The sequence below is a fragment of the Symphalangus syndactylus genome, chromosome 7 (assembly GCF_028878055.3).
Source record: "Symphalangus syndactylus isolate Jambi chromosome 7, NHGRI_mSymSyn1-v2.1_pri, whole genome shotgun sequence".
Taxonomy (NCBI): domain Eukaryota; kingdom Metazoa; phylum Chordata; class Mammalia; order Primates; family Hylobatidae; genus Symphalangus; species Symphalangus syndactylus.
Genome location: NC_072429.2, coordinates 79821453 through 79842436, shown reverse-complemented (window position 1 = coordinate 79842436; position 20984 = coordinate 79821453). Strand labels below are relative to the sequence as shown.

General features: G+C 34.9%; 2 protein-coding genes across 2 annotated transcripts; both read left to right on the top strand.

Moving 5' to 3' along the window:
* The first annotated feature begins 633 nt into the window (after positions 1–633).
* FABP9 (fatty acid binding protein 9) lies at positions 634–3965 on the top strand. Its single transcript, XM_055286612.1, has 4 exons — positions 634–756; positions 2872–3044; positions 3515–3616; positions 3785–3965. Exons 1-4 carry the CDS (start codon positions 681–683, stop codon positions 3833–3835), a joined length of 402 nt encoding a protein of 133 aa, XP_055142587.1. The 5' UTR covers positions 634–680; the 3' UTR covers positions 3836–3965.
* Positions 3966–13622: 9657 nt separating this feature from the next.
* PMP2 (peripheral myelin protein 2) lies at positions 13623–20756 on the top strand. The gene is made up of 4 exons (XM_055286613.2): positions 13623–13782; positions 16127–16299; positions 16511–16612; positions 17663–20756. Exons 1-4 carry the CDS (start codon positions 13710–13712, stop codon positions 17711–17713), a joined length of 399 nt encoding a protein of 132 aa, XP_055142588.1. The 5' UTR covers positions 13623–13709; the 3' UTR covers positions 17714–20756.
* The last annotated feature ends 228 nt before the right edge of the window (positions 20757–20984 follow it).

Below are 20984 nucleotides of genomic sequence, written 5' to 3'. Positions count from 1 at the left end.
TTTTAGAGCTTAAATCATATACTATTATTCAATGATAATTGTCACCTTTCTTTTCTGTCCTCAATTACATTTGATTAACAACAATGATAATATATTAATAATACCCTCCACTTCCCTCCAAGCAATTATAGGCATTTCAGTTACATTAACTAATATCAACCCATCAACCCTGTAAGGAAGGGAAGGGAAGATATTATTATAATGAAGAGGATGTTTGAGCATTGTGACTTACCCAAACAAAAAACAGCTGAGGTGGACCAAGGAAGGATTTCTTGTCTTAGGTAGGAAAACATCTCAGCCAGGTGTTTATCAATTTGTCAGGATATTCCTTCAGGGTTGACTCAGTATTCAGTGTTCAAAAACCTGATGTCTATTGAAAATTGTCTCTGTTCCACAAGTAATAATTGTCAGGTGACTTGGGTGTAAATCTTTTTGCTAGAAGCTAAAATCATTGACCAGTATTTAATTTTACATGCTAATTTTCTGTCTCTTAATTTGGAGGTAAATAAAATGAGTCAAATGCTGGTGCCTAGAATCTTTAGTCTTGCTGCCATTGCCCATTGGCCATTTCAGAAGAGTCACGTGATGAAGATGCTGTTTAAATTAAACTACTGGCAGCACCGTAATGCTTGTATTTCTTTGGTTTTCAATTACGAGTGGCTCTTCTCAGCAAGTGTTCCATGATGGTTGAGCCCTTCTTGGGAACCTGGAAGCTGGTTTCCAGTGAAAACTTTGAGGATTACATGAAAGAACTGGGTGAGAAATACCATTACAAATTTGGAAATTGGCAAAGCATTTTGTGATGTGATTGAGTTTGTACTTTACCATGAATTTTCCTACAATTATCTTCCTTTTGTGATCCTAGGGTATATTCCTATAGACTAACATAATTTATGCTTCTACTTTTGCTTTTTTAAATTACTAGTAAGGATTGTCTCTTTTTGGAAGACTAGGCTCACAGACACCTCTGTCCAGTCATAATCCATATATTTAAGCCCATTTATCCTTTTTGAAAATACTTCACCTAACTTCTAGATAGAATTTCATTTTAGCTTGGTCATTTCATTTAATAACATTTTTCCCAGCTTCAAATTTATAGACAGTAATTGCTACCTACAATTAAATTGATCAATTAAATTTGTTTCAAGGTTTGCTTTAAGTTATAGCTTTAAAACAGCAGTATCAACCAACAAAATTTCTAGTTGGTTAATTTTTAGAGTTCTCATACATGTGAGAGATATTTTACAAACATGATTTTGAAGAATTACAAATCTGAAGAAACAGAACATTTTTACCCATTGAATGTCTCACCACTGGATATTCCTCAGAATTATAAACCCTACCTATCCTTTAATCTCTAACTCAAGTCATATAGTTACACATTAATTATAATGACTTGGGTGTATAATAGCTAAACTGTTCTTTACTAATAGAAGAAAAGCAATTATTTCATATTTTCCATATTTAATTAAGAGAAACCTCCCTTGCAATAGTAAACTGTATACAAAGCCAAGGACTTTCTTATCTTTACTTTTTTTTAACTTGCATAAAATGCTCAATGGATGCTTACAATTATTAATTATGTTTACTCATTCTAGACAATAAAATAACAATGCCTTATCCCCATAATAAGTCAATGTGCTTATAAATGTAATATTTGTTCCTCTGATGTAGTCAGTGTTAACTTCCTCAGAGGGTCATAAGAAACAAGTTTTTCTATCTCTTCACAGATTTATAGACTCACTTGTTTTGAATAAAAATTGGGGGGTTATATAAAAAACTTGGGCCTTATGGCCAGAATAGCACTTGTGTTGACTGGGAGCTGGGTTTAGGCATAATACAATCAAGAATAACAGCTGAGCAGTTTCTGTGTGCCAGTACCATGCTAATCCCTTTCATTTAGGCTTTTAAAACATCTGCTGGCTGGATACAGTGGCTCATGCCTGTAATCCCAGCACTTTGGGAGGCCAAGGCAGGCAGATCACCTGAGGTCAGGAGTTCGAGATCAGCCTGGCCAACATGGTGAAACCCTGTCTCTACTAAAAATACAAAAATTAGCTGGGCATGGTGGCATGTGCCTGTAATCCCAGCTACTCAGGGGGCTGAGGCAGGAGAATCGCTTGAACTTGGGAGGCAGAGGTTGCAGTGAGCTGAGATTGTGCCACTGCACTCCAGCCTGGGCAACAGAGTGAGACTGTCTCAAAACAAAAAACAAACAAACAAACAAAAAACCTGCGAGGTTAAGTGCACAGTTATCCACACTTTACTATTGAGAAAACTGAAGGTTAGGAGAGGTAAACAATATGGCCAAGCTAGCAAGCGGCCAAGTTAGAGCCTGGGTTTTAACCATCTCACTCTTCTTTGTGATGCAAATGTCTAACACTGCTTCTCTACAGTGAGATGTGTCATATCAGTTCCACAATCTAAATGTGAAATGGAGTTTGATATCAGGACAGAGGAGTCAGCTCTTCTGCCCACCAACTACAGGAGTCAAGTTTGACAATGGGAAATTCCCATCCAGAACAACAGGGCCAGGCTCTAAGTCAAACTCCTCCCGCACCCACTTGGTTGTTGTAACATTCCACAAGGTGAAGTACAAGCATTTGATCTCTTGAAAGGCACCATACAAATTTACATTTTAGAGGAAGTGTAATAGTCTCAGAGAGTGAATTTAGCTTTTCAAAATGTCACATGTATACTTTATGACTGGGAGGATGTAGCTCAACCCAGATATCACAGAAAACATAAAATAAGTTACTGTGCATTATCCACAATTTCAAAATAGGTAAAGTAAGCATTCTTTGAAAATCGACTTCCAAGGTGATTGTTAACAATGTCTTAATAAGGTCCAAGGCTATCTCTGTCTTATAGGAGTGAATTTTGCAGCCCGGAACATGGCAGGGTTAGTGAAGCCGACAGTAACTATTAATGTTGATGGGAAAATGATGACCATAAGAACGGAAAGTTCTTTCCAGAACACTAAGATCTCCTTCAAGCTGGGGGAAGAATTTGATGAAACCACAGCTGACAACCGGAAAGTAAAGGTCAGAACTAATTCTTCCTGGTGTTCAACAATCAGGAAAAAGTTAGAAGGTGGTTAGGCATGGTTTACTTTGTAATTTGATTTATCACCAAGTCTGTCTGGGCTTGTTCTGTTAATAGTCTCACATCTCTAAAGTTAATCCTTTTGCTAATTATTTTGATGGTTAACAATTGGGCTAAAAAATTCAAATTGTTTTCATTTCATTTTTTCTTATCTCTTTGTCATTATATGAAAGAGCACATAGAAAGAAACAATTAAACACAAATAATTTATGCATTGTTTGCCTAGGAAAGAGCATTAATTGAATCATCTCTTGAGACTTCTTCTAGTTTGATAGTACTAAATCATGACAAACCAAAGTGAGGATTTTAAGAAAAGAATTTCAAAATAGAAATTAAAAAGTAGATATGTGGTCTCATGTAGGTTAGAAGGTAGTGAGTTGCTACTTCTGATTTCTTTATGCATTTATAGAGCACCATAACATTAGAGAATGGCTCAATGATTCATGTCCAAAAATGGCTCGGCAAAGAGACAACAATCAAAAGAAAAATTGTGGATGAAAAAATGGTAGTGGTAAGTTTTCTTTAAATTGAAGTCTTTATATGTTGCTATTTGATACATGCCTTTCAAGTTACTCAATCGTTTTTGCATCCTGTATTAAGGGTTTGGTCTGAGGAGAAAGGGGCAGGGCAAGTTTAGCCTGTTATCTACCAACTCTAATAGATTCCTCTTTGCTTTTAGGAATGTAAAATGAATAATATTGTCAGCACCAGAATCTACGAAAAGGTGTGAAGAAAGGTCCACAGCAACGAAAATTTGTTCACTGACAGGGAACCGATACTCGAAGAAGATATGCCTCAGGGCTAGTGATTTTTTAAAAATGTCTCAATATAAATTTGCTCAATAAAAGCATCAAATTAAGTGCAGTTTTGAAGCTATTTGATAATGAGGATTAGGAACAGACCAATGAATTGATGAGGCAAGAAGCTACTTGCCTGTGGTGTGATTGTAACCGCACCAAAGTCCTGTCTGTCCTCTGCCCACCTGACTTCCACAGTCCTTGAGCTCTCACTGAAGGACCCACTCTGTTTAGGTTAAGGCATTCTATCAAAGCCATGTGGAAATTCAGGTGATCTCCTAGGCAGCACAGATTCTAAAAACCAACATTGCTGATTTTTTATTTTTTCAGAAGTGTGGCCCACTTAAAGCAGATACATAGATTAAATGATGATGATATAGACAGATAGATAGCACTAAATAGAGACTGGATGTCATACGCTATGGATAGTTGCTATAAAAGAGCATTTAAAACAGTCATCTCATTTCTCCATAAATCCATTTAAAGTAATCAGGCAGGTGCATCTGTCACAACTGTTTACAACTTAGCCTTTGCCGTATAACATTTTATTAAATGCCAGTCCTGAATTTCTAAATGTCTAGCAAGAATGTGATTGTTAGAGCTGCACACAGTCCCTTAATAGTTTCACCAAAGGCTGTTGGTAGAAATTGATGTTCTCAGGCTTAGGGTAAAACAGCCTAATGGAGATAAAATTAAAGGACAAAGCCTAAAATGTGGTGGGTACCTATAGCAGTGGGAAAAGGAGAAAGAAAGGGGGAATTTTGTAAATAATCATTTTGTGCCTTAAACTGAAACATAGATAGTATTTGGTCAAATGTTAAGTCTTGGAGTCATGTCTATTCACTAGAGCAGAATGTCCATGTAATTTGTCATCCAAATTGGACGAGAAATTAAAATTGAAAAGGGGCACTATTAACAATTACACTTGGAGAGTAGGCATAACCCGGGACTGCTCGAGGCAAACTGGGGGTTACTGGCACCTTAGTAAGGGTGAAATTGAAGGGTAATGAACAAAAGGACTACAACATGGGGTTGAGACATGAACTGAATCCCTGGCCAAGGAAAGAAACTAGGGTTGTCACATTAAACCCTGAAGATGTCTGAGGTTTCAGCTGTGACCAGAAGTAATGGGCTTGGTGCTGGCTACGCAGCTGCTGGATGTGGGCAATGATGGTCATCCCAGCATGCCATGTCCTCCTCCTTCCTAAAGGACTTCAATGTGTGCAAAATAATACAATTCAGAATATAATATTAAGAATATTTATATATATTTTTATAATCTCTAATTTATAAATATATTTTATTCTGAATATTTATATTATTGTATGTCAAATCCACACTGAAGTTTGTAGGAAAGAATTATTTAAAGATCAATCATACTGATGCCATTATTAATATATGAGTCAAGAATCATTCACCAGATTTTCCTTGCTATTTAACACTATTAATAAATTACTGAATAATAATTATTAAAATTAATTAATTAAAGAAATTAATTTAATTAAGTAAAAATTAAATGATTACACTAATATATAATATAGAGACAATTATACATTATATTATATTATATGTTAATATAATAAACATTTATATTGTTAATTATATATTATATTATGTTACGTATTATTAATATAATAAGTCATTAATATAATTTATTATTAAAATTAAAATTAATTTGTTTTAAACATTTTTAGTAGTATTTAATTTTTATACTTTTTGCATAAAAATGCAATGAACATAATGGACATGCTTTTCTTCACTGGCTATAAAAAGAGAATGGACTATCCCAAAGATAGTAACCAAAAGTAGATGAAACATTAGGATGAAGTATCAGGACATAGTCTAGTCCCCAAACATACACTCTTATGATTTCTATCCTGAACATTTAGGCCAAAAATATAGTCTATTCATTTTGGAGTTTGGTATCCAGGCCCTTGTGTCCCTTTTTCCAGGAAGGTGGGGATTGACCATCTAACTACCAGCCCTGCTCATAGAATGGAACTCACCTGTTGACCCAGAGAGGCACGCAGTGAATGGAATGGGGTTGGAGGACCAGTCAGACCTGGACTGGAATACTGCTTCTGCCATTGGCAGCTACATGAGTAAGCATGAGCTGCTTAATCACTTAAATTTTCTCCTTTGCAAAATGGAGACTTATCTACTTCTCAGGGTTGTGAGAGTAAATGAAGCCTTATAAAAAGGACTGACACAGAGAATCCCTCAGGTCTTCTCATTTTTTCCAGATCCCCTTCTGAGGTTATAAGGAAATTAGAATGCAAAGAGTAGGAACAATGTAATTGTTGAGCATGTGCACTAAAACAGCGAGCAGAGATCCAGAGGGTCTCAGCAGAGGTAAGCTTAGAGCAACTAATTGAGAAAAATGAGCAGGGAATGTGGATTCTAGTTTACTTTGTAAAACAGAGTTTGAATACGAGTAGATGCTTATTAAAAACAATATCTTTCAAGACATAAGTTACAAAACAATTTCCCAAAAGTTATCTTTCTTGATCCTCAAAATAATCAATATTTTACAGATAATAAAACTTCAGCCCAAATGAAATCCATTTATTATAGTAAGTGATAAAGCTAAATGAGAACTTACTCCCAATTCACATTTCACATTCACAATTCACATTCACTATCACATTCTATCTTCCTAAATTAAGAAATAGTGTCAGAACATGATGTACCACAATTCGAAAACCACTGTGACAGAGATGGCTAATTACCCAGTAGGAATCTGGGGTTACGCTTTCATATTATGGCATTGTTGCTAGAAAGAGTCTGCCAGCCAGGCACTGCATTGCCCAGTCCCTCCCCTGTCTCCCTGGGGCCTTATGACAATTTTTCATTAGAAAATGAGTAGAAGTAATATGTGCCACTTCTGGGTCAAGGAAATCTGTGCCTGCCTGCTTGTAGGAGAGGACTCTGAAACCTGAGGTCATGGTGTAGGCACAAGATAAATGGATCCAAGGCCTCTGAGTTGCCTTATGGAGAAAAGCTACCCATAGGCCAGGAGCACTTATACTGGACAGGACATCAAGCAAAAAATAAACTTCCAGGATAAGCCACTGAAATCCTGGAGTGTATTACAGCAGCTAATATTGCTCCGAATAAGTGTGAAATTTAAGAGATTTCATTTTTACAGTTTATCTCCAGTCACGAACATGTTATAAGCTGGAATTTAACTAAAAAAATAAAATAAAATAAAAACTAGTTTTCAGTTATTTGAGGAAATAAAGAATGGATTGGCATGAATTAAAAAAAAAAACACCACTGTTTAAACATGAATTTAATTGATTCTCTGATCTAACTTTACTTAGTCTGAAATATATATATAGATGTAAAAAGTTCATATGTCAGTTATACTTTCAAGCCATCATACCATCTTAATTGTTTAAAAAAAATGTAAGACACAATCAAAGAAATAAAGCAGAACACAAAGTAGGCTACCTGGATACCACATGATTAGAAAATCCCCTGAATTTTTGAGTTTGTATTTTCTCCTGATGAAATCAAGCTAGGCACATACACACACATTGTTCACTACGTTTTGCAAGTGAATTATTTTTAAGGGATTCTTTTTTTTATAGCAATATGGAGCAAATGGCTAAATCCTAAAAAGTGTCTCCCACAGCTCTTTGTGCTAATACCTGAAGTACAATCTACTTGGATGTCCTGTATCTGGAAAATGTTAATATCACCTTTTCTCTAAGACAAAATGCAAATGAGTAGAAAAATGGGGAAAGCTCAGTTTATGTTATCATGACCAGAGAAAGAAACTCAGATGCAGAAATCTTGTCTTCTGTTTACTTCCCAGTGAGTGAGTAACTCCAATTCTCAGGTGTTCTATTAGCAATAATGATGTGAAGTCTTAGACTAGCCTTTGGAAAAGAGGACGCAGTGTGTTAGATTCTAGCAACAAACAAACAAACAAACAAAAACCACTAATTGAATTGCTTAGAGGAATCACAAACTACTTCTTTCGTCTCTTTATTGCCATTCAACAAAAAACTATTAACTACCTTTGGGGCTGCATAAATGCAATTGTCACCATAGTAACCAAAAGACCAAATATCCACTGGTAGCTGAGAAAGTTGCATGAAATGGTTTGCATTGAGAAAGCAATTTTAATTTGACATTGTTAAACTTAGAGCAAAACACTTATTTGAAACATGGAAGAGGAGATTATCAGTCCTGAAGTTCCATTGTCACCTTATGCTAAATAGCTGTCTGGAAAAAGTACTGGCTGCTCTAGTAGCTGACTCCTGAAGATAAATCAGGTCATTAGTCTCATGATGGTGTCTAAGAAATTTCATAGGGTATCTTCCTAGATTGTAAGGGTCAGTGGGCTCTTAATGTCATTTTCACAGTATCCATCTGCAAATGACAAAAAGTAATAATTGGATATCATGTGTCTTGATTATTTTCTTAATGTCTGTCTTCCTAACTAGAGTATAAGGCTCATGAGGGAAGGAGCTGTTGCTATTTCACTCATCATATTATCTCTAGTACTATCACAGTTCAAGAAATATATGTTGAATAATTGTCTGCATTTATGCTTGTGAGATAATGTACAATGAATCTTAGAATCATCTTACACGCACTTTCCTAGTATCATAATAAGATTATGTCATACTGAACATGGAAACAATTGCCTGCTTTTACTGCTGACTAGAGGAAAGACCAAATGAAGGAATGAGTGTCACTTAGTTATCTCCCAAGTCTTGCTCTTTCTGTGTCTCCAGAAAAAGAAAAAGAGAAGGCATGGGCGGGAGAGGGGAGAAAGAAGTTTAGAAGAATAATACTACTGATCATAAGCACTAGTTTTTGATGCTTTCATAACATTTATTATCTGATTTGATGCAAACAAAAACCCTTGTAAGTAGAAAATTTTCTATTTTCTTCATTCAGTCAGTCAACAAATGTTTATTCATTACCTACCATATGTATGCATGGTGTTTTGCACTTGGGATACTACATGAGCAAAATCACACATTGTCCCTGATCACATGGAATCAAGACATCAGTTAAGCTATTTATCAAGTTATATTCAAAATTTATAAACATTGCCATTGCAGTAACTGTTAAATGATGATATACATGGTAAAGAAAATTTTAGGAAAGATGGTTGAGTTAATATCAAGAGAATGTTGCTCTAAAGGTCCAAAAGGATGATTGAGCTGAGAATTAAGGATTAAACATATGGGAGTGATTATGTATTACAGGGAAAGAGACGAAGGGAGGTATTGCCGGAAAGGAGAACGACATGGGCAGAGATCTTGGTGGAGGCAAGCTGGAAATTACTACCTTTTTTATTCTCTAGAAGAGTTTGTGTAACATTGGTATTATTTTTTCCTCAAATATTTGTAAGAATTCATTGGTGAAGGCTATTGGGGCATAGGGTATCTTCGTGAGATGGATTTTAAATATGGATTTAATGCTAATAGATTTGGGAGTATTCAGGATTTTTACTTTTTCTTGCATCATTTTTGATAAACTGTGTTTTCTAAGAAACCTGTCTCTTTTAAATTTTTTTATTTAAAAAATGTAATTTATTGACATAAAGTAGTTTATAATATTGTTATGATCTTTTCAATATCTGTAGGATATATTAATATGCTTTTTTCCATTCCTACATTCAATAATTTTGTCCTCTCTATTTTTAATCCATCTTCCTAAAAGTTTATCAATCTTACTAGTCATTAAAATGCTTTTGCGTTTGTTGATATTTTCTATCATTTTTGTTTTTATTATCTGCTCTATGAATTATCTATTCATATTGTCCATTGTTCCTTTTACCTTTTAAGTATATATTTTTTTCTATTTATTTTTGATTAGCAATGTATATAAAAATTATATAAATAAATGTAGACCTTGGGTGACATCATCTTCTTTCTCTGAACAGGGTTTATGTTCATTTCTTACTAGTAGCTCCATTCACTAGCTATCCCAGATCACAGTAATCTAATTTTAAGAATTGACTTCATATTAGCACAGGTATATTTTGAGCTTATCCTTACTCCTATGTTGCAAAAGAGTCCCAAGACAAAGTGTGATGATTAACCAGGATTCTTCTTCACTTCTCCCCTAACGCTGTAGCATTGTCATAAATGGTCCTTGGATTTTTTACCTCTAACCTGCCTCTTGCATAATTCATAGATCCCTAGAGGAGCAGAAGCTCCAAATATGAGATTTGTCTCTCTGGACTTGCCTTTCTTTCCCAAGTCTTAAGCCCTTAGTTTTTCTCTGCCTTTTTATCTCTCTGATGCCTTGAAGATTTTTTTTTTCTAATTTTGTTCATCTTTTTACAGTTGAAAAGTTAGTTTAATTTCCTCATCTATCATGACTGGAAGTGAAAGTTCTAAGTTCTATTTTTATTTTCTTCCCAACTGTTTATTCAAAAATGACACTTTTTAGAATGAGATTCAGTCATTTGCAACGACATGGATGGAACTGGAGCACGTGCGAAGTGAAATAAGCCAGACACAGAGAGAAATATCACATGTTCTCACTTATTTACAAGATCTAAAAATCAAAACATTTGAACCCATGGAGATAGAGAGTAGAAGGATGATTATCAGAGGCTGGGGAGGGTAGTGCAGGAATTGTGGGGGAGTAGGAGGGAGGTGGGGATGGTTAATGGTTACAAAAAAAATAGAATAAATAAGACCTAGTATTTGATAGCAGAACAGCGTGACTATAGTCAATAATAATTGAATTGTACATTTAGAAATAAGCAAGAGTAAAACTGGATTGTTTGTAACACAAAAGATAAATGTATGAGGGGGTGGATACCCCATCTTCCATGATGTGGTTATTACCCTTTGCATGCCTGTACCAAAACCTCTCATGTACCCCATAAATACATACACCTACTCTGAACCCACAATTTTTTAAGTGACCCTTTTAGGTTGATTATTTATCTTGGTATTCTATGGTATGCTTCTCCTGTCATCAGTTATGATCACAATATTTCTACCTTACAAATAATTTCAAATTCATTACAATTAAAACTTCTTGCTTCAAGCTTTTATCAAATCATGAGTAGAATGTAAGTTCCATGAGGGCAAGGAATTTGATTCAATAATGTTTAACCAGCACTTTCAACAGTGCTTGGCACTTAATAAGCTCTCAGCAAATATTTTTGCGATTGAATAAACAACAAAAATTGAGTTGGATCTTTGGCATCCAAGTGGAGGGTCAGGAATTCTTTGTTCATTTGCTATATAATGATTGATTATTTTATTTCTTTTTCAAATATATAATTGGATTTAGCTTGAAGACAATCTATAAGGAGCACTTACATGGTTTGTTATATAGAGTAAGCTTTCCTTATTTATTTTGTTTGGACATTTGGATATTCCTTTCAGTGTATGAATCAAAAAACTTGCTGTATCTTGAGAATTTACATGGACGATAAATTGGTGAAGAGAGAACTGAATACACATCATAGAGAGACTATATGTATTTTACAAACATGTAGTTCAGTCTAAATGTATACATCTAGTTATAATGTGGTTCTATGCATTCTTTCTTGCTACGACGCTGACGACTTTCTTAGCTAGGAGTGATGTAATGTTTCAGGCCTAGTTCAGTCTGGGTCTTCTCTCATTGCTTTGATCTGTGCCTTTGGCCCATATATTGGCCTCAGAATCTCATCATGGTCCAAACTCATCTGGTCAGTTCTGTTAATAGCAGTCAGGTACAATTGCTGATAAGCCTTAAGTAGAAAATTTTTCTCTTGGTCTAATATTGCTTCAAAGTTATAAGTTTTCTGTCTTGGAGATATATGGCTCAATGTTTATGTCTTAAACTCCACTGCTGTTCCTATGTGCAATACAGAGTCAGCTTAAAATTCACACAGCTTTCTTGTAGCAGTCCCACCAAATACAAGGTCTCAGCTCTAGTGTGAGGGTTTGAGAGTCCTTCATTTATTTAGGCAGAAAACCTAAATGTTGAATGCTATACTCCTTAATAGCGTACAGCTGACAAAAAAAAGTTTTGAAGGTACAAGTGATATCATCACTTTTGGAAAATGTTTTGGAAAATAAAATAACATATCCACTAATCAAAAGCTCTTTCATATTTGTTTTTTCTATCCCAGTACAATGTACTCCCTCCAGTTACATTCTCTTGGGTTTAGGATTGGGTTAGTTGGTTAGCTGAGGAATTTCCCTATTCACTATTTCTTTCCCACCTTGAGCTAGTCAGACTCTGGGAATGTAAATGAAACTTCAGCCCACTGTATATGATTTCACACGTTTTACTCAGCTTGAACTCTAACTACATAACTGCAATAGTTATGTCACAGCTATGGGACTGGGTTTCCTGAGCTCTTGTTGCCAATGATTCTACCTGCTATGAGCAAATTCATTATATTTTTGTTGTTGTAAACAGTGCCAACCTGTTTATTAAATGTATAAAACTTGGTAATACCAGTTGTCTCCAGCCAGAATTAATGCTAAGGTAAAAACAAACAAACAAACAACAAAAACAAACAAAAAAAAACCTGCTAGGAAAGATATAGCAGTAATCAGAGATTCTCGAGAGCAACACTTATGTTGTAAGTGGATTTACATTTGTTCCCCTTGGCCAAAGACTGGGGCTTTGATGTAATACAGTAGGCTGGATCTTTTGATTTTTTACCTCTCTTGATTTCTGAGAAGAGCAAGAGTGTTTCTAGCTAATCATGGTGCTATCAGCATCAGGTGATCTCTGGCCAGGGTCTCTGTGCATGTAGCATGTATGGTATAGTATAATAGAAGCAGGGTAAGATCATGGTTCAGAACCCGGGCACTGGCAGCAATGCTGGGTTCAAACCTGTCCTCTCCTTATTCAACTTTTGGGAGCAATTTACCTAATGTCCCCAAGCTCATTTTTATCATTGGTAAAAGGGGTATAATAATAGTTCCTAACTCTTGGAGTTAGTGATATAATTAAATGAGATCACCTGTATTAAGCACTTAGCACAGTGTCTGGCCCATAGTGAGTTGTCAGTATAAATTAGTACTCTTTCTATAGAAAATCCTCTTTATAAAATTGTAGATTCATTTGAAATGACTTAAACACAAATGTTTATAGTATCCAGGAACCTGCTTAGTTCAGATTTTAAGTATTTTTAGCTGAAAATCTTTGTTGTGCTCAAAGAACATGTTATAGTGCTACTTCTTGTTTCATCACATGAATACAATTTCTGTGCTCTGCTGCAATAGACTGACTTCTTTGTCTGCCTACTCTGCCTGCCTGGGATATGTGAACTATGCCAAGCCTTCTTACCTATGAATACTTCCTCACACTGCTTCCCTACATTTCTCTCCCACAACATATTTGAGACTGTTATCATAATACTTGCAGACATTTTCCTCTTTTTCTTCCCTTTCAATAAGAATTCTTAATTGTGCAGACTCAGGATTGAGAGTGACCGACATGCCTAAACACACACACATTCATTCACGGTCACATAATTCATGCAGTCTTTTCCAAAGCATGAAGGGTCTAAGCCTTCTTATAAATGGAAGATCGATCAAAAAATTTTTGAAGATTCAAATAGTAATCCCATTCATTTCATAAATTTTTTTGGAGACAAAGGGAAGTATTATGCGGGGTTTTCTTTTATCCTATTGGGCGGGCAGTTGGCCATTGAAGAGCCATTCATTGCTTAGTCCCGACACTGCCTTTCCCCATTGGGTCTCTGTAAGAGTCACATGCTTTGGGCATCCTTGAAATGAATCTTCTGAGGCCTCAGCATTTTATCTGAGTCTCCTGAATCCCACTTAGAACTGTGTTGAGCTCTCACCCATCACGATGAGCAACAAATTCCTGGGCACCTGGAAACTTGTCTCTAGTGAGAACTTTGACGATTACATGAAAGCTCTGGGTAAGAAATGCTTTTTGTTGTTCTGCTGAAAAGCTCCTTTTTAAGAAAGCTACATGACATTTTCATCTACTACCTTTAACAGGAGACTGGGGAGGTTTGCAAGGCGGCAGTACAATCTTCTTTTAGGATTAATCTTTTGTTGTGTCATTCAGATAATTTATTTGAATTTTATTTGTGATAATTTTTAATAGACTTTAACTTAAATGAGAGAGCTGCTTAAATGCATGGAACTCCCACTGATTTCAAGGGCAATTTCATACCAAGAGAATTTTGGTTGCGGGTCCAGAGGAGAGAAAGCTTAAAAGCATGGTCAACCCATTTTCTGGCTTTTCTGAGAGCTACGTTCATAGCAACTAAAGTGTTCATAAAATAAGGAATTCAATATATTGCAAATCCTAAAAAACCTCAATTTAAAAATTTAAGTTGTAGCTAAACTAACAGTTTTTTCTCTCTACCTCTAGGTTGTCCTTTATTACACAATCATGTAGATACAGAGAGTTTGAAAAACAAAAATACTTCCTAAAATACTGTGTTTATAGTCTAGGGAAGTTACTGAGAGAAAAAGAACTGGAGTTATGGCAGTGAATTCAAACTCAATTTCGCTGACATCAGACGTTTCTGGAGTTGGAGCAGTGAATGGAGATGGAAAACCGAGTCATTAGTTACAACAACTTTATTTTATACTATTTCTAGAGTATGTCCCATCAATATAAACACAATAGATATGAAGAGTCTTTGGGAATTTTCAGAACTATATAAATACAACAAAGAGTGATGCCAGTGACCTGAGTTTGCTGTGCTTGTCAAAGTGTCTACAGCTTTACTTAACTGTTCAGAAAGCTTGTATAAAACGTTCTATTTTAGATAAAATGAGCAAAGTCATGTCCTTGTTGCCTGGAACACTAAGAGAACTTATGGGGATAAATTCATACTGTGAGATTGGTTAGATTTAAAGTCTTCACTTTACAGCTGAGGAAGAAGGCAGATAAAAGAAAGTCTCAGTGAAGGATTTTCTAATTCCACTGTTTTCCAGTTTAGCATGCAAAATAACACCTTGGGATTTGGTAAATATAAGTTCTCAGGCTCTGCCCCAGAGATTATGATTTAACTTGAAAAACATTGTCCTAAACTGTCCTAAACATTGTCCTAAACATTAATCCAAAAGATTAATCAGAATTTGAAGAAAGAATATAGTTTATAGTTTATTGGCTATAACTCTTAACTTCTTATTCAGTATATAAAAGTTTGAGATCTTTTTAACTGGAAAAAGTACATTCAAGCATGGAGACTTCCTGGAAAACTAGTTTTTCTTTCATATATTTTTTATTTGACATTTTCCTTTTTCCATATATTTTATAGTCTTGGTAATAATGGTAATAAACTTGAGTCTAATTTTGTTTCATTTTTGAAATGTAGAAGTTTTTTAAAAAATATTTTATTTCTCTATGATCATTTATAATAGTATAGATCTCAAAGGTAGATGGATAGTTTTTTTCCTACCAGCTAGATATAGAAGCCACAAAATTTCACAAGTGAAATTCTATCAAAAATATGAGGGGAATATTTCTCCATATCCATAATATGGTATTGAGGGAAAATATCATGGAACAATACGTATATGCTATAGTCTCATTTTTAAAATATATCTATATATTTGTACATACAAACTAAAATCTCTAGAATGATTTATGCAAATCTATAATTTGTAATTTTCAATGGGGAATAGGATTGGATGTGGTAAAAATGGATGACTTGCACTAGCTATTTCAGCCGGAAACTTTTACTCTTGAAAATCTACAGATATTGGCCGGGCATGGTGGCTCATGCCTGTAATCTCAGCACTTTGGGAGGCCAAGGCAGGCAGATCACGAGATCAGGAGATCGAGACCATCCTGGCTAACACGGTGAAACCCCATCTTTACTAAAAATACAAAAAAATTAGCCAGGCGTGGTGGCGGCACCTGTAATCCCAGCTACTTGGGAGGCTGAGGCAAGAGAATGGAGTGAACCCGGGAGGTGGAGCTTGCAGTGAGCCGAGATCGCATCACTGCACTCCAGCCTGGACAACAGAGCGAGACTCCATCTCAAAGAAAAAAAACAAAAGAAAAAGAAAAAAAAAAGAAAATCTGCAGACTTGACTTTTGTAACAACAAAACCTAAAATGTTTGAGTCCTGGGCATGTATTTGCATTAGGAGTGAAACATGGGAGGAGATGCTTAGTAGTAAGTGATATTACCTGCCATCAACTCACCTGGGGCACCACTGAGCATAGGATGTGGCCACTACAGTCTCTTTGGCTATGCTCTCTTGGTCAACATAATTATAACACTATCTTAATTTTCAGGTGTGGGGTTAGCCACCAGAAAACTGGGAAATTTGGCCAAACCCACTGTGATCATCAGCAAGAAAGGAGATATTATAACTATACGAACTGAAAGTACCTTTAAAAATACAGAGATCTCCTTCAAGCTAGGCCAGGAATTTGAAGAAACCACAGCTGACAATAGAAAGACCAAGGTAATCTTTAATGTTTGTCTTCAAAGTTGGCCCAGTGGGCTGCTTGAGAGAGAGGAATATTCCTGCTAGTGTTTAAAAGGGTAGACTCAATTCTGTTGAAAAGGAGTGTACCTCCTGAGACATCTATTATGAAAATGGTTCCATACTGAAAGAACTGCTTCTTTGATCAACAAATTTCAGGCAAGTCAATTGCATGACCCTGTCTTTGCAGAGCATCGTAACCCTGCAGAGAGGATCACTGAATCAAGTGCAGAGATGGGATGGCCAAGAGACAACCATAAAGAGAAAGCTAGTGAATGGGAAAATGGTAGTGGTAAGAGTATTTTTACTTCTAAATAGAGAAATAATGCTATATAAATAATTTGATTATATTGTTTTCAAAATATTCTTTGTTCTTTGCAATATGAATGTATAAGAATGACTAAGAATAAAGTAAGAGTTAATGCTTAAGTGATATTTAAACTATTACAGACTCGTCTTCAAGTACTGACCCAAGATTTTAGAAATAAAAAAAGCCATTTGTTATTTTACAAATAAAAATACCTAAAAATGGTAGTAAGGTTAAAGAAAGTTTAGGTAAATCTTACTAGTTTGGGCTCACAAAGAAGAAAGCAAGTCTACATTTTAAAAGCAAAACACACTCTGCAAGGTGTATTTTGTAGACTATTTGCAAAGTCATTTGTAGACTATTTGCAGATATCCCACAATTTTGCATTCAAGAGTCCATAGTAACTTAGAATCAGTCATGTCAATAAAGCAAGCTGAGCTCATTGGAGACTTCTAGTTGGCAGATGAAAATAATGACAAAGGTTGTATGTGATGACCTTTGATGATTTTTTTTTTAGGGTTAAGGCTTTATGTTCACTAATTAACACATACATTGAATGTAAATAGATTCATGTACTCTCCCGAATGTTTCTTTCTTTAGTACAGTGGTTCTTAGCCCTTGCTGCACAACAGATTTACATGGGGAGTAAATACCAATATGGAGGCCTCCAAACAGATAATTGAATGTAAATCTCTTGGGGGAGGAGGAACCATCACTATATTTAAATGTTCCTCAGGTAACGCAAATATGTAGACATTTTTGAAAACCACTGTCTTACTAGATTTAAATGCAAGTGAATTATACATAAAAACTTGCCACTTAAAAAAAATTCCTTTACAGCAACATAGATCAACTTTCAAATTGTTTCTTCTATTTCAATGGTCATAATTCTGAACTACTGGAGACTGACATACTGATATTTTATTCCTTTCTAAATTAATCTTATGAGTTTATTTTGAATTTCTATTTTTATTACAAATTCTCTATTCTCTGGTTTGATCTTGAGATACTCGATTAACCTCTCTCTTTTTTAAGGAATGTAAAACGAAGGGCGTGGTGTGCACCAGAATCTACGAGAAAGTCTGAAAAATCGTTTCCTCATTGAAGTGGCTTTTGATCATTTAATGATGGAAATCAATTGCTTCCTTGACAAAACCTGAATACACTGCAAATATTTGTTTTTGCTTTTGTCTTAATATATCAGATATGCAAAGGCCTAAACTGAGAATTAATCTAAAAGTCAGTGTTATTTAAACATTTTTAATGTGCATGCATGTCATTACTACATCAAAGCATATATATTGGCCAGACACGAACAGTTGATGATGTCATTTAATTAACTACAAAATTCTAATCTATGTTGAACTTTGTATACCTGAAATGATAATAAAAAGGACATAATTTGTTAGTGAAATGAAATAAAAGTATTGATCAGGGTAGCAAACTCAAATGCTGACAGGGGCCAGGGGAGTTATGGGGAAGGAGCATCAGAAATGAGGCAAGCTAGGAGAATGAGCTATTTAATGTAAAGAATTGTAGTCTCAGTTAAACGGGGTAGCCTCTACTCCAGCCAACATTTTAAAATTAATGGATAATTTATAGACAGTTAAATGCACAGATATTAAGCGTAGAGTTCAGTCCACTGTGACAAATGCATGCACCCATATAACTCACATCCCAATCAAGACACAAAACGTTTTCTTAAACCTAGTACATTTTTTTCTGTCCCTTCCCAATCAGTGTCCTTTTCTGTTCCACTCCTACCAAAAGCAAGTAGCGGTTTGGTTTCTATTACATAGACTAATTTTGCCTGCTCATATGAAGGGAATTACACATCGTGCATTCTTTTCTATTTGCCTTTTTTAAATTCAGCATCATGTTTTTGAGATACATCCATATCGTTGCATGCAGCTGTAGTTTGTTTCTTTTTATTACCAAGTACTATTCCATTGTATGAATATATCACAGTTTATCCATTCTACTATTAAGACAATTGGGCTATTTCTAATTTTTGGCTGCTATGAATAAAGCTGCTACAAATATTTTTGTACAAGAGTTTTTGTAAACATAGGAGTTCCTTTATTTTAAATAAATATCTAGTCATATCATTAAGTCCAGTAATTGTTGACAGGCAGGAATGGGGGACCATTGCATTGTGCCCAAGTAATAATAAAACTATTTCAGATGTATTATATGAATGAGCAAACGAGAAAACATGTTGATGTTGATGGGAGTCAGGACGTTCACTGTGGAAAAACAAACATTCAAATATGAAATGAGGGACGGCAAGAAAGAACCATGTGGAAATGGAATAGAATTGATATAAATTCATAATTTCTAAACCATGTATATGTACGTTTATATGTATTATAATTGCATACACATGCCTGCATGCATATATATGTGTGATAATACACATGTATTTATGTGTGTGTGTATACACATGCATATATTTACTAATTCTGTCTGCCAAAAGGGCTTAGACACAAAAACACCTCAGCAGAAATGAATATACCTAGCACTCAGATCTTCGTGTCTAATATAATTTGCCACTAAAAGGAACCAAGGCTACTTGGAAAAATGGCTGATTCCAAAGCAAGGGCAAGGTAGGAACAAGATGAGCCTGAAATATCTTGTTATGCCAGAAAGTAATTTTCAAAAAAAGAAGAGGTATACTGCCAAAACATAGAGCCAACTTGAAGGGGCTCCCACTGGCCAAACTTGAGCCAATCTGAGAGCAAAATAATTGAGAAAAATAAATAACAAAATAATTGAGAAAAAAATAAATTCCCAATTCCATTGGGAAAAAATAGAAATCCAAGAATCCATACTAATATAATGATAGATAATCGATAGATAGGTAGATGACTGACAGATGATAGATAGATTAGATAGATAGATAGATGGATAGATAGATAGATAGATAGATATAGATAGATAGACAAATGAGAAGGTGTCTCTTTTACAATAGAATGTCATGGACCAGTGTTAAATGTGAGTGGAAGGAGTTCTGGAATTGGAAAACCATCATTTTTCAACCATCACAGTAAATATGGCTCAGGCAAGAATTATCAATCAATGCTAAAGCTAGGGGGAAATTTCCATTAGGAGCAGGATATTAGGATATTTATTAGTCTGGGCTTAAAGTATCTCCTCACAGATTGTTGTTAGTTTCTGGGGAAAGAATAGTAACCATGCAATGGAAAAAATGCACAACCTCTTGATTAGGTTATCAAAATTAACTTCACCAATAAAGGGTGGATGTTCAACATGTGCCTTCAATGAAAAGGAAAGAACATCACTTTAACAACAACAACAAAAAACGACAGGGGGTTTTGACTGAATTCTTCAAAAATGTCAATGTCATAGAAGACAAAGAAAGGTTGTGGAAATGTTTCAGGTTAAATGATAGTAAAAACACCTGACAGCTAAACATAGTAAGTAATACTAGACTGGATTCTGTACCAGAGGTAACATAAATGCTCCAAAGGACAATGTTAGGTCAACTGGCAAATTGGAATATAGACAGTCAATCAGATAAGAAGTATACTTTGATTAAGTAAAAGAATATCCCTATTCTTGGAAAACACACAATAAAGTATTTTGAGGTAATGGGCCATAATGTATGCAATCTACTCTCAAAAAATTCAGAAACATATATTTGTGTGCATTTGCGTGTGTGACAGTACACACAAACATACATAAAGAGAGCAATTGATAAAGCAAATAAGGTAAAATTTAACAATAATCTGATACACATAAATAGAGAAAGAGCAATTGATAAAGCAAATGAGGTAAAATTTAACAATAATGAGTAAAAGGTATATGTGTTTTCTTTGAGATAGTCTGATTCTTGCAACTTTTTCTGTAAGTTGGAATTTATTTCCAAACATTATTGAAAAAAAAAACCTGCACTTGGCAACTTCTTCTCTTTTTCAGCCTAGAAATGTCTGTGTTAAGTGGTTTTTTGTTTATTGTTGTTGTTTGTTGTTATTGTTGTTTTGTTGCCAGGCTCCAACTCATAAAATAAAAGTTTAAAAACTGCATTGTTATTTTCAGAGATTTGTGATAATACAACTTGTTATTGAATTTATTCCTCAATAAATATAATTTCTCTACTATGCAAAAATTATCAGTGCTTTTTATTTTCATAACAGAAAATGTTGAACTACACTGATAAGAAGGAAGGCAAAATAATCATTTCAGCAAACAGTATATTTGTTAGATTTGAAAAGGATTTTAAAACAACCATAAGAGAGGGAAAAATAAAACAAAACTTGATGTTTTAGTAAATTTGGGCTGCTGTTACAGCAAAACAAAAATAAACTGAATAGCTAATAAACAACAGAAATTTGTT

Bases quoted from the DNA above. Each gene is read 5' to 3' on its own strand.
- FABP9 (XM_055286612.1), top strand. From the start codon at position 681: ATGATGGTTGAGCCCTTCTTGGGAACCTGGAAGCTGGTTTCCAGTGAA. The intron at 757-2,871 runs GTGAGAAATACC...TCTGTCTTATAG, and splicing joins GGATTACATGAAAGAACTGG to GAGTGAATTTTGCAGCCCGG. The intron at 3,045-3,514 runs GTCAGAACTAAT...ATGCATTTATAG, and splicing joins CTGACAACCGGAAAGTAAAG to AGCACCATAACATTAGAGAA.
- PMP2 (XM_055286613.2), top strand. From the start codon at position 13,710: ATGAGCAACAAATTCCTGGGCACCTGGAAACTTGTCTCTAGTGAGAAC. The intron at 13,783-16,126 runs GTAAGAAATGCT...CTTAATTTTCAG, and splicing joins CGATTACATGAAAGCTCTGG to GTGTGGGGTTAGCCACCAGA. The intron at 16,613-17,662 runs GTAAGAGTATTT...CTCTTTTTTAAG, and splicing joins TGAATGGGAAAATGGTAGTG to GAATGTAAAACGAAGGGCGT.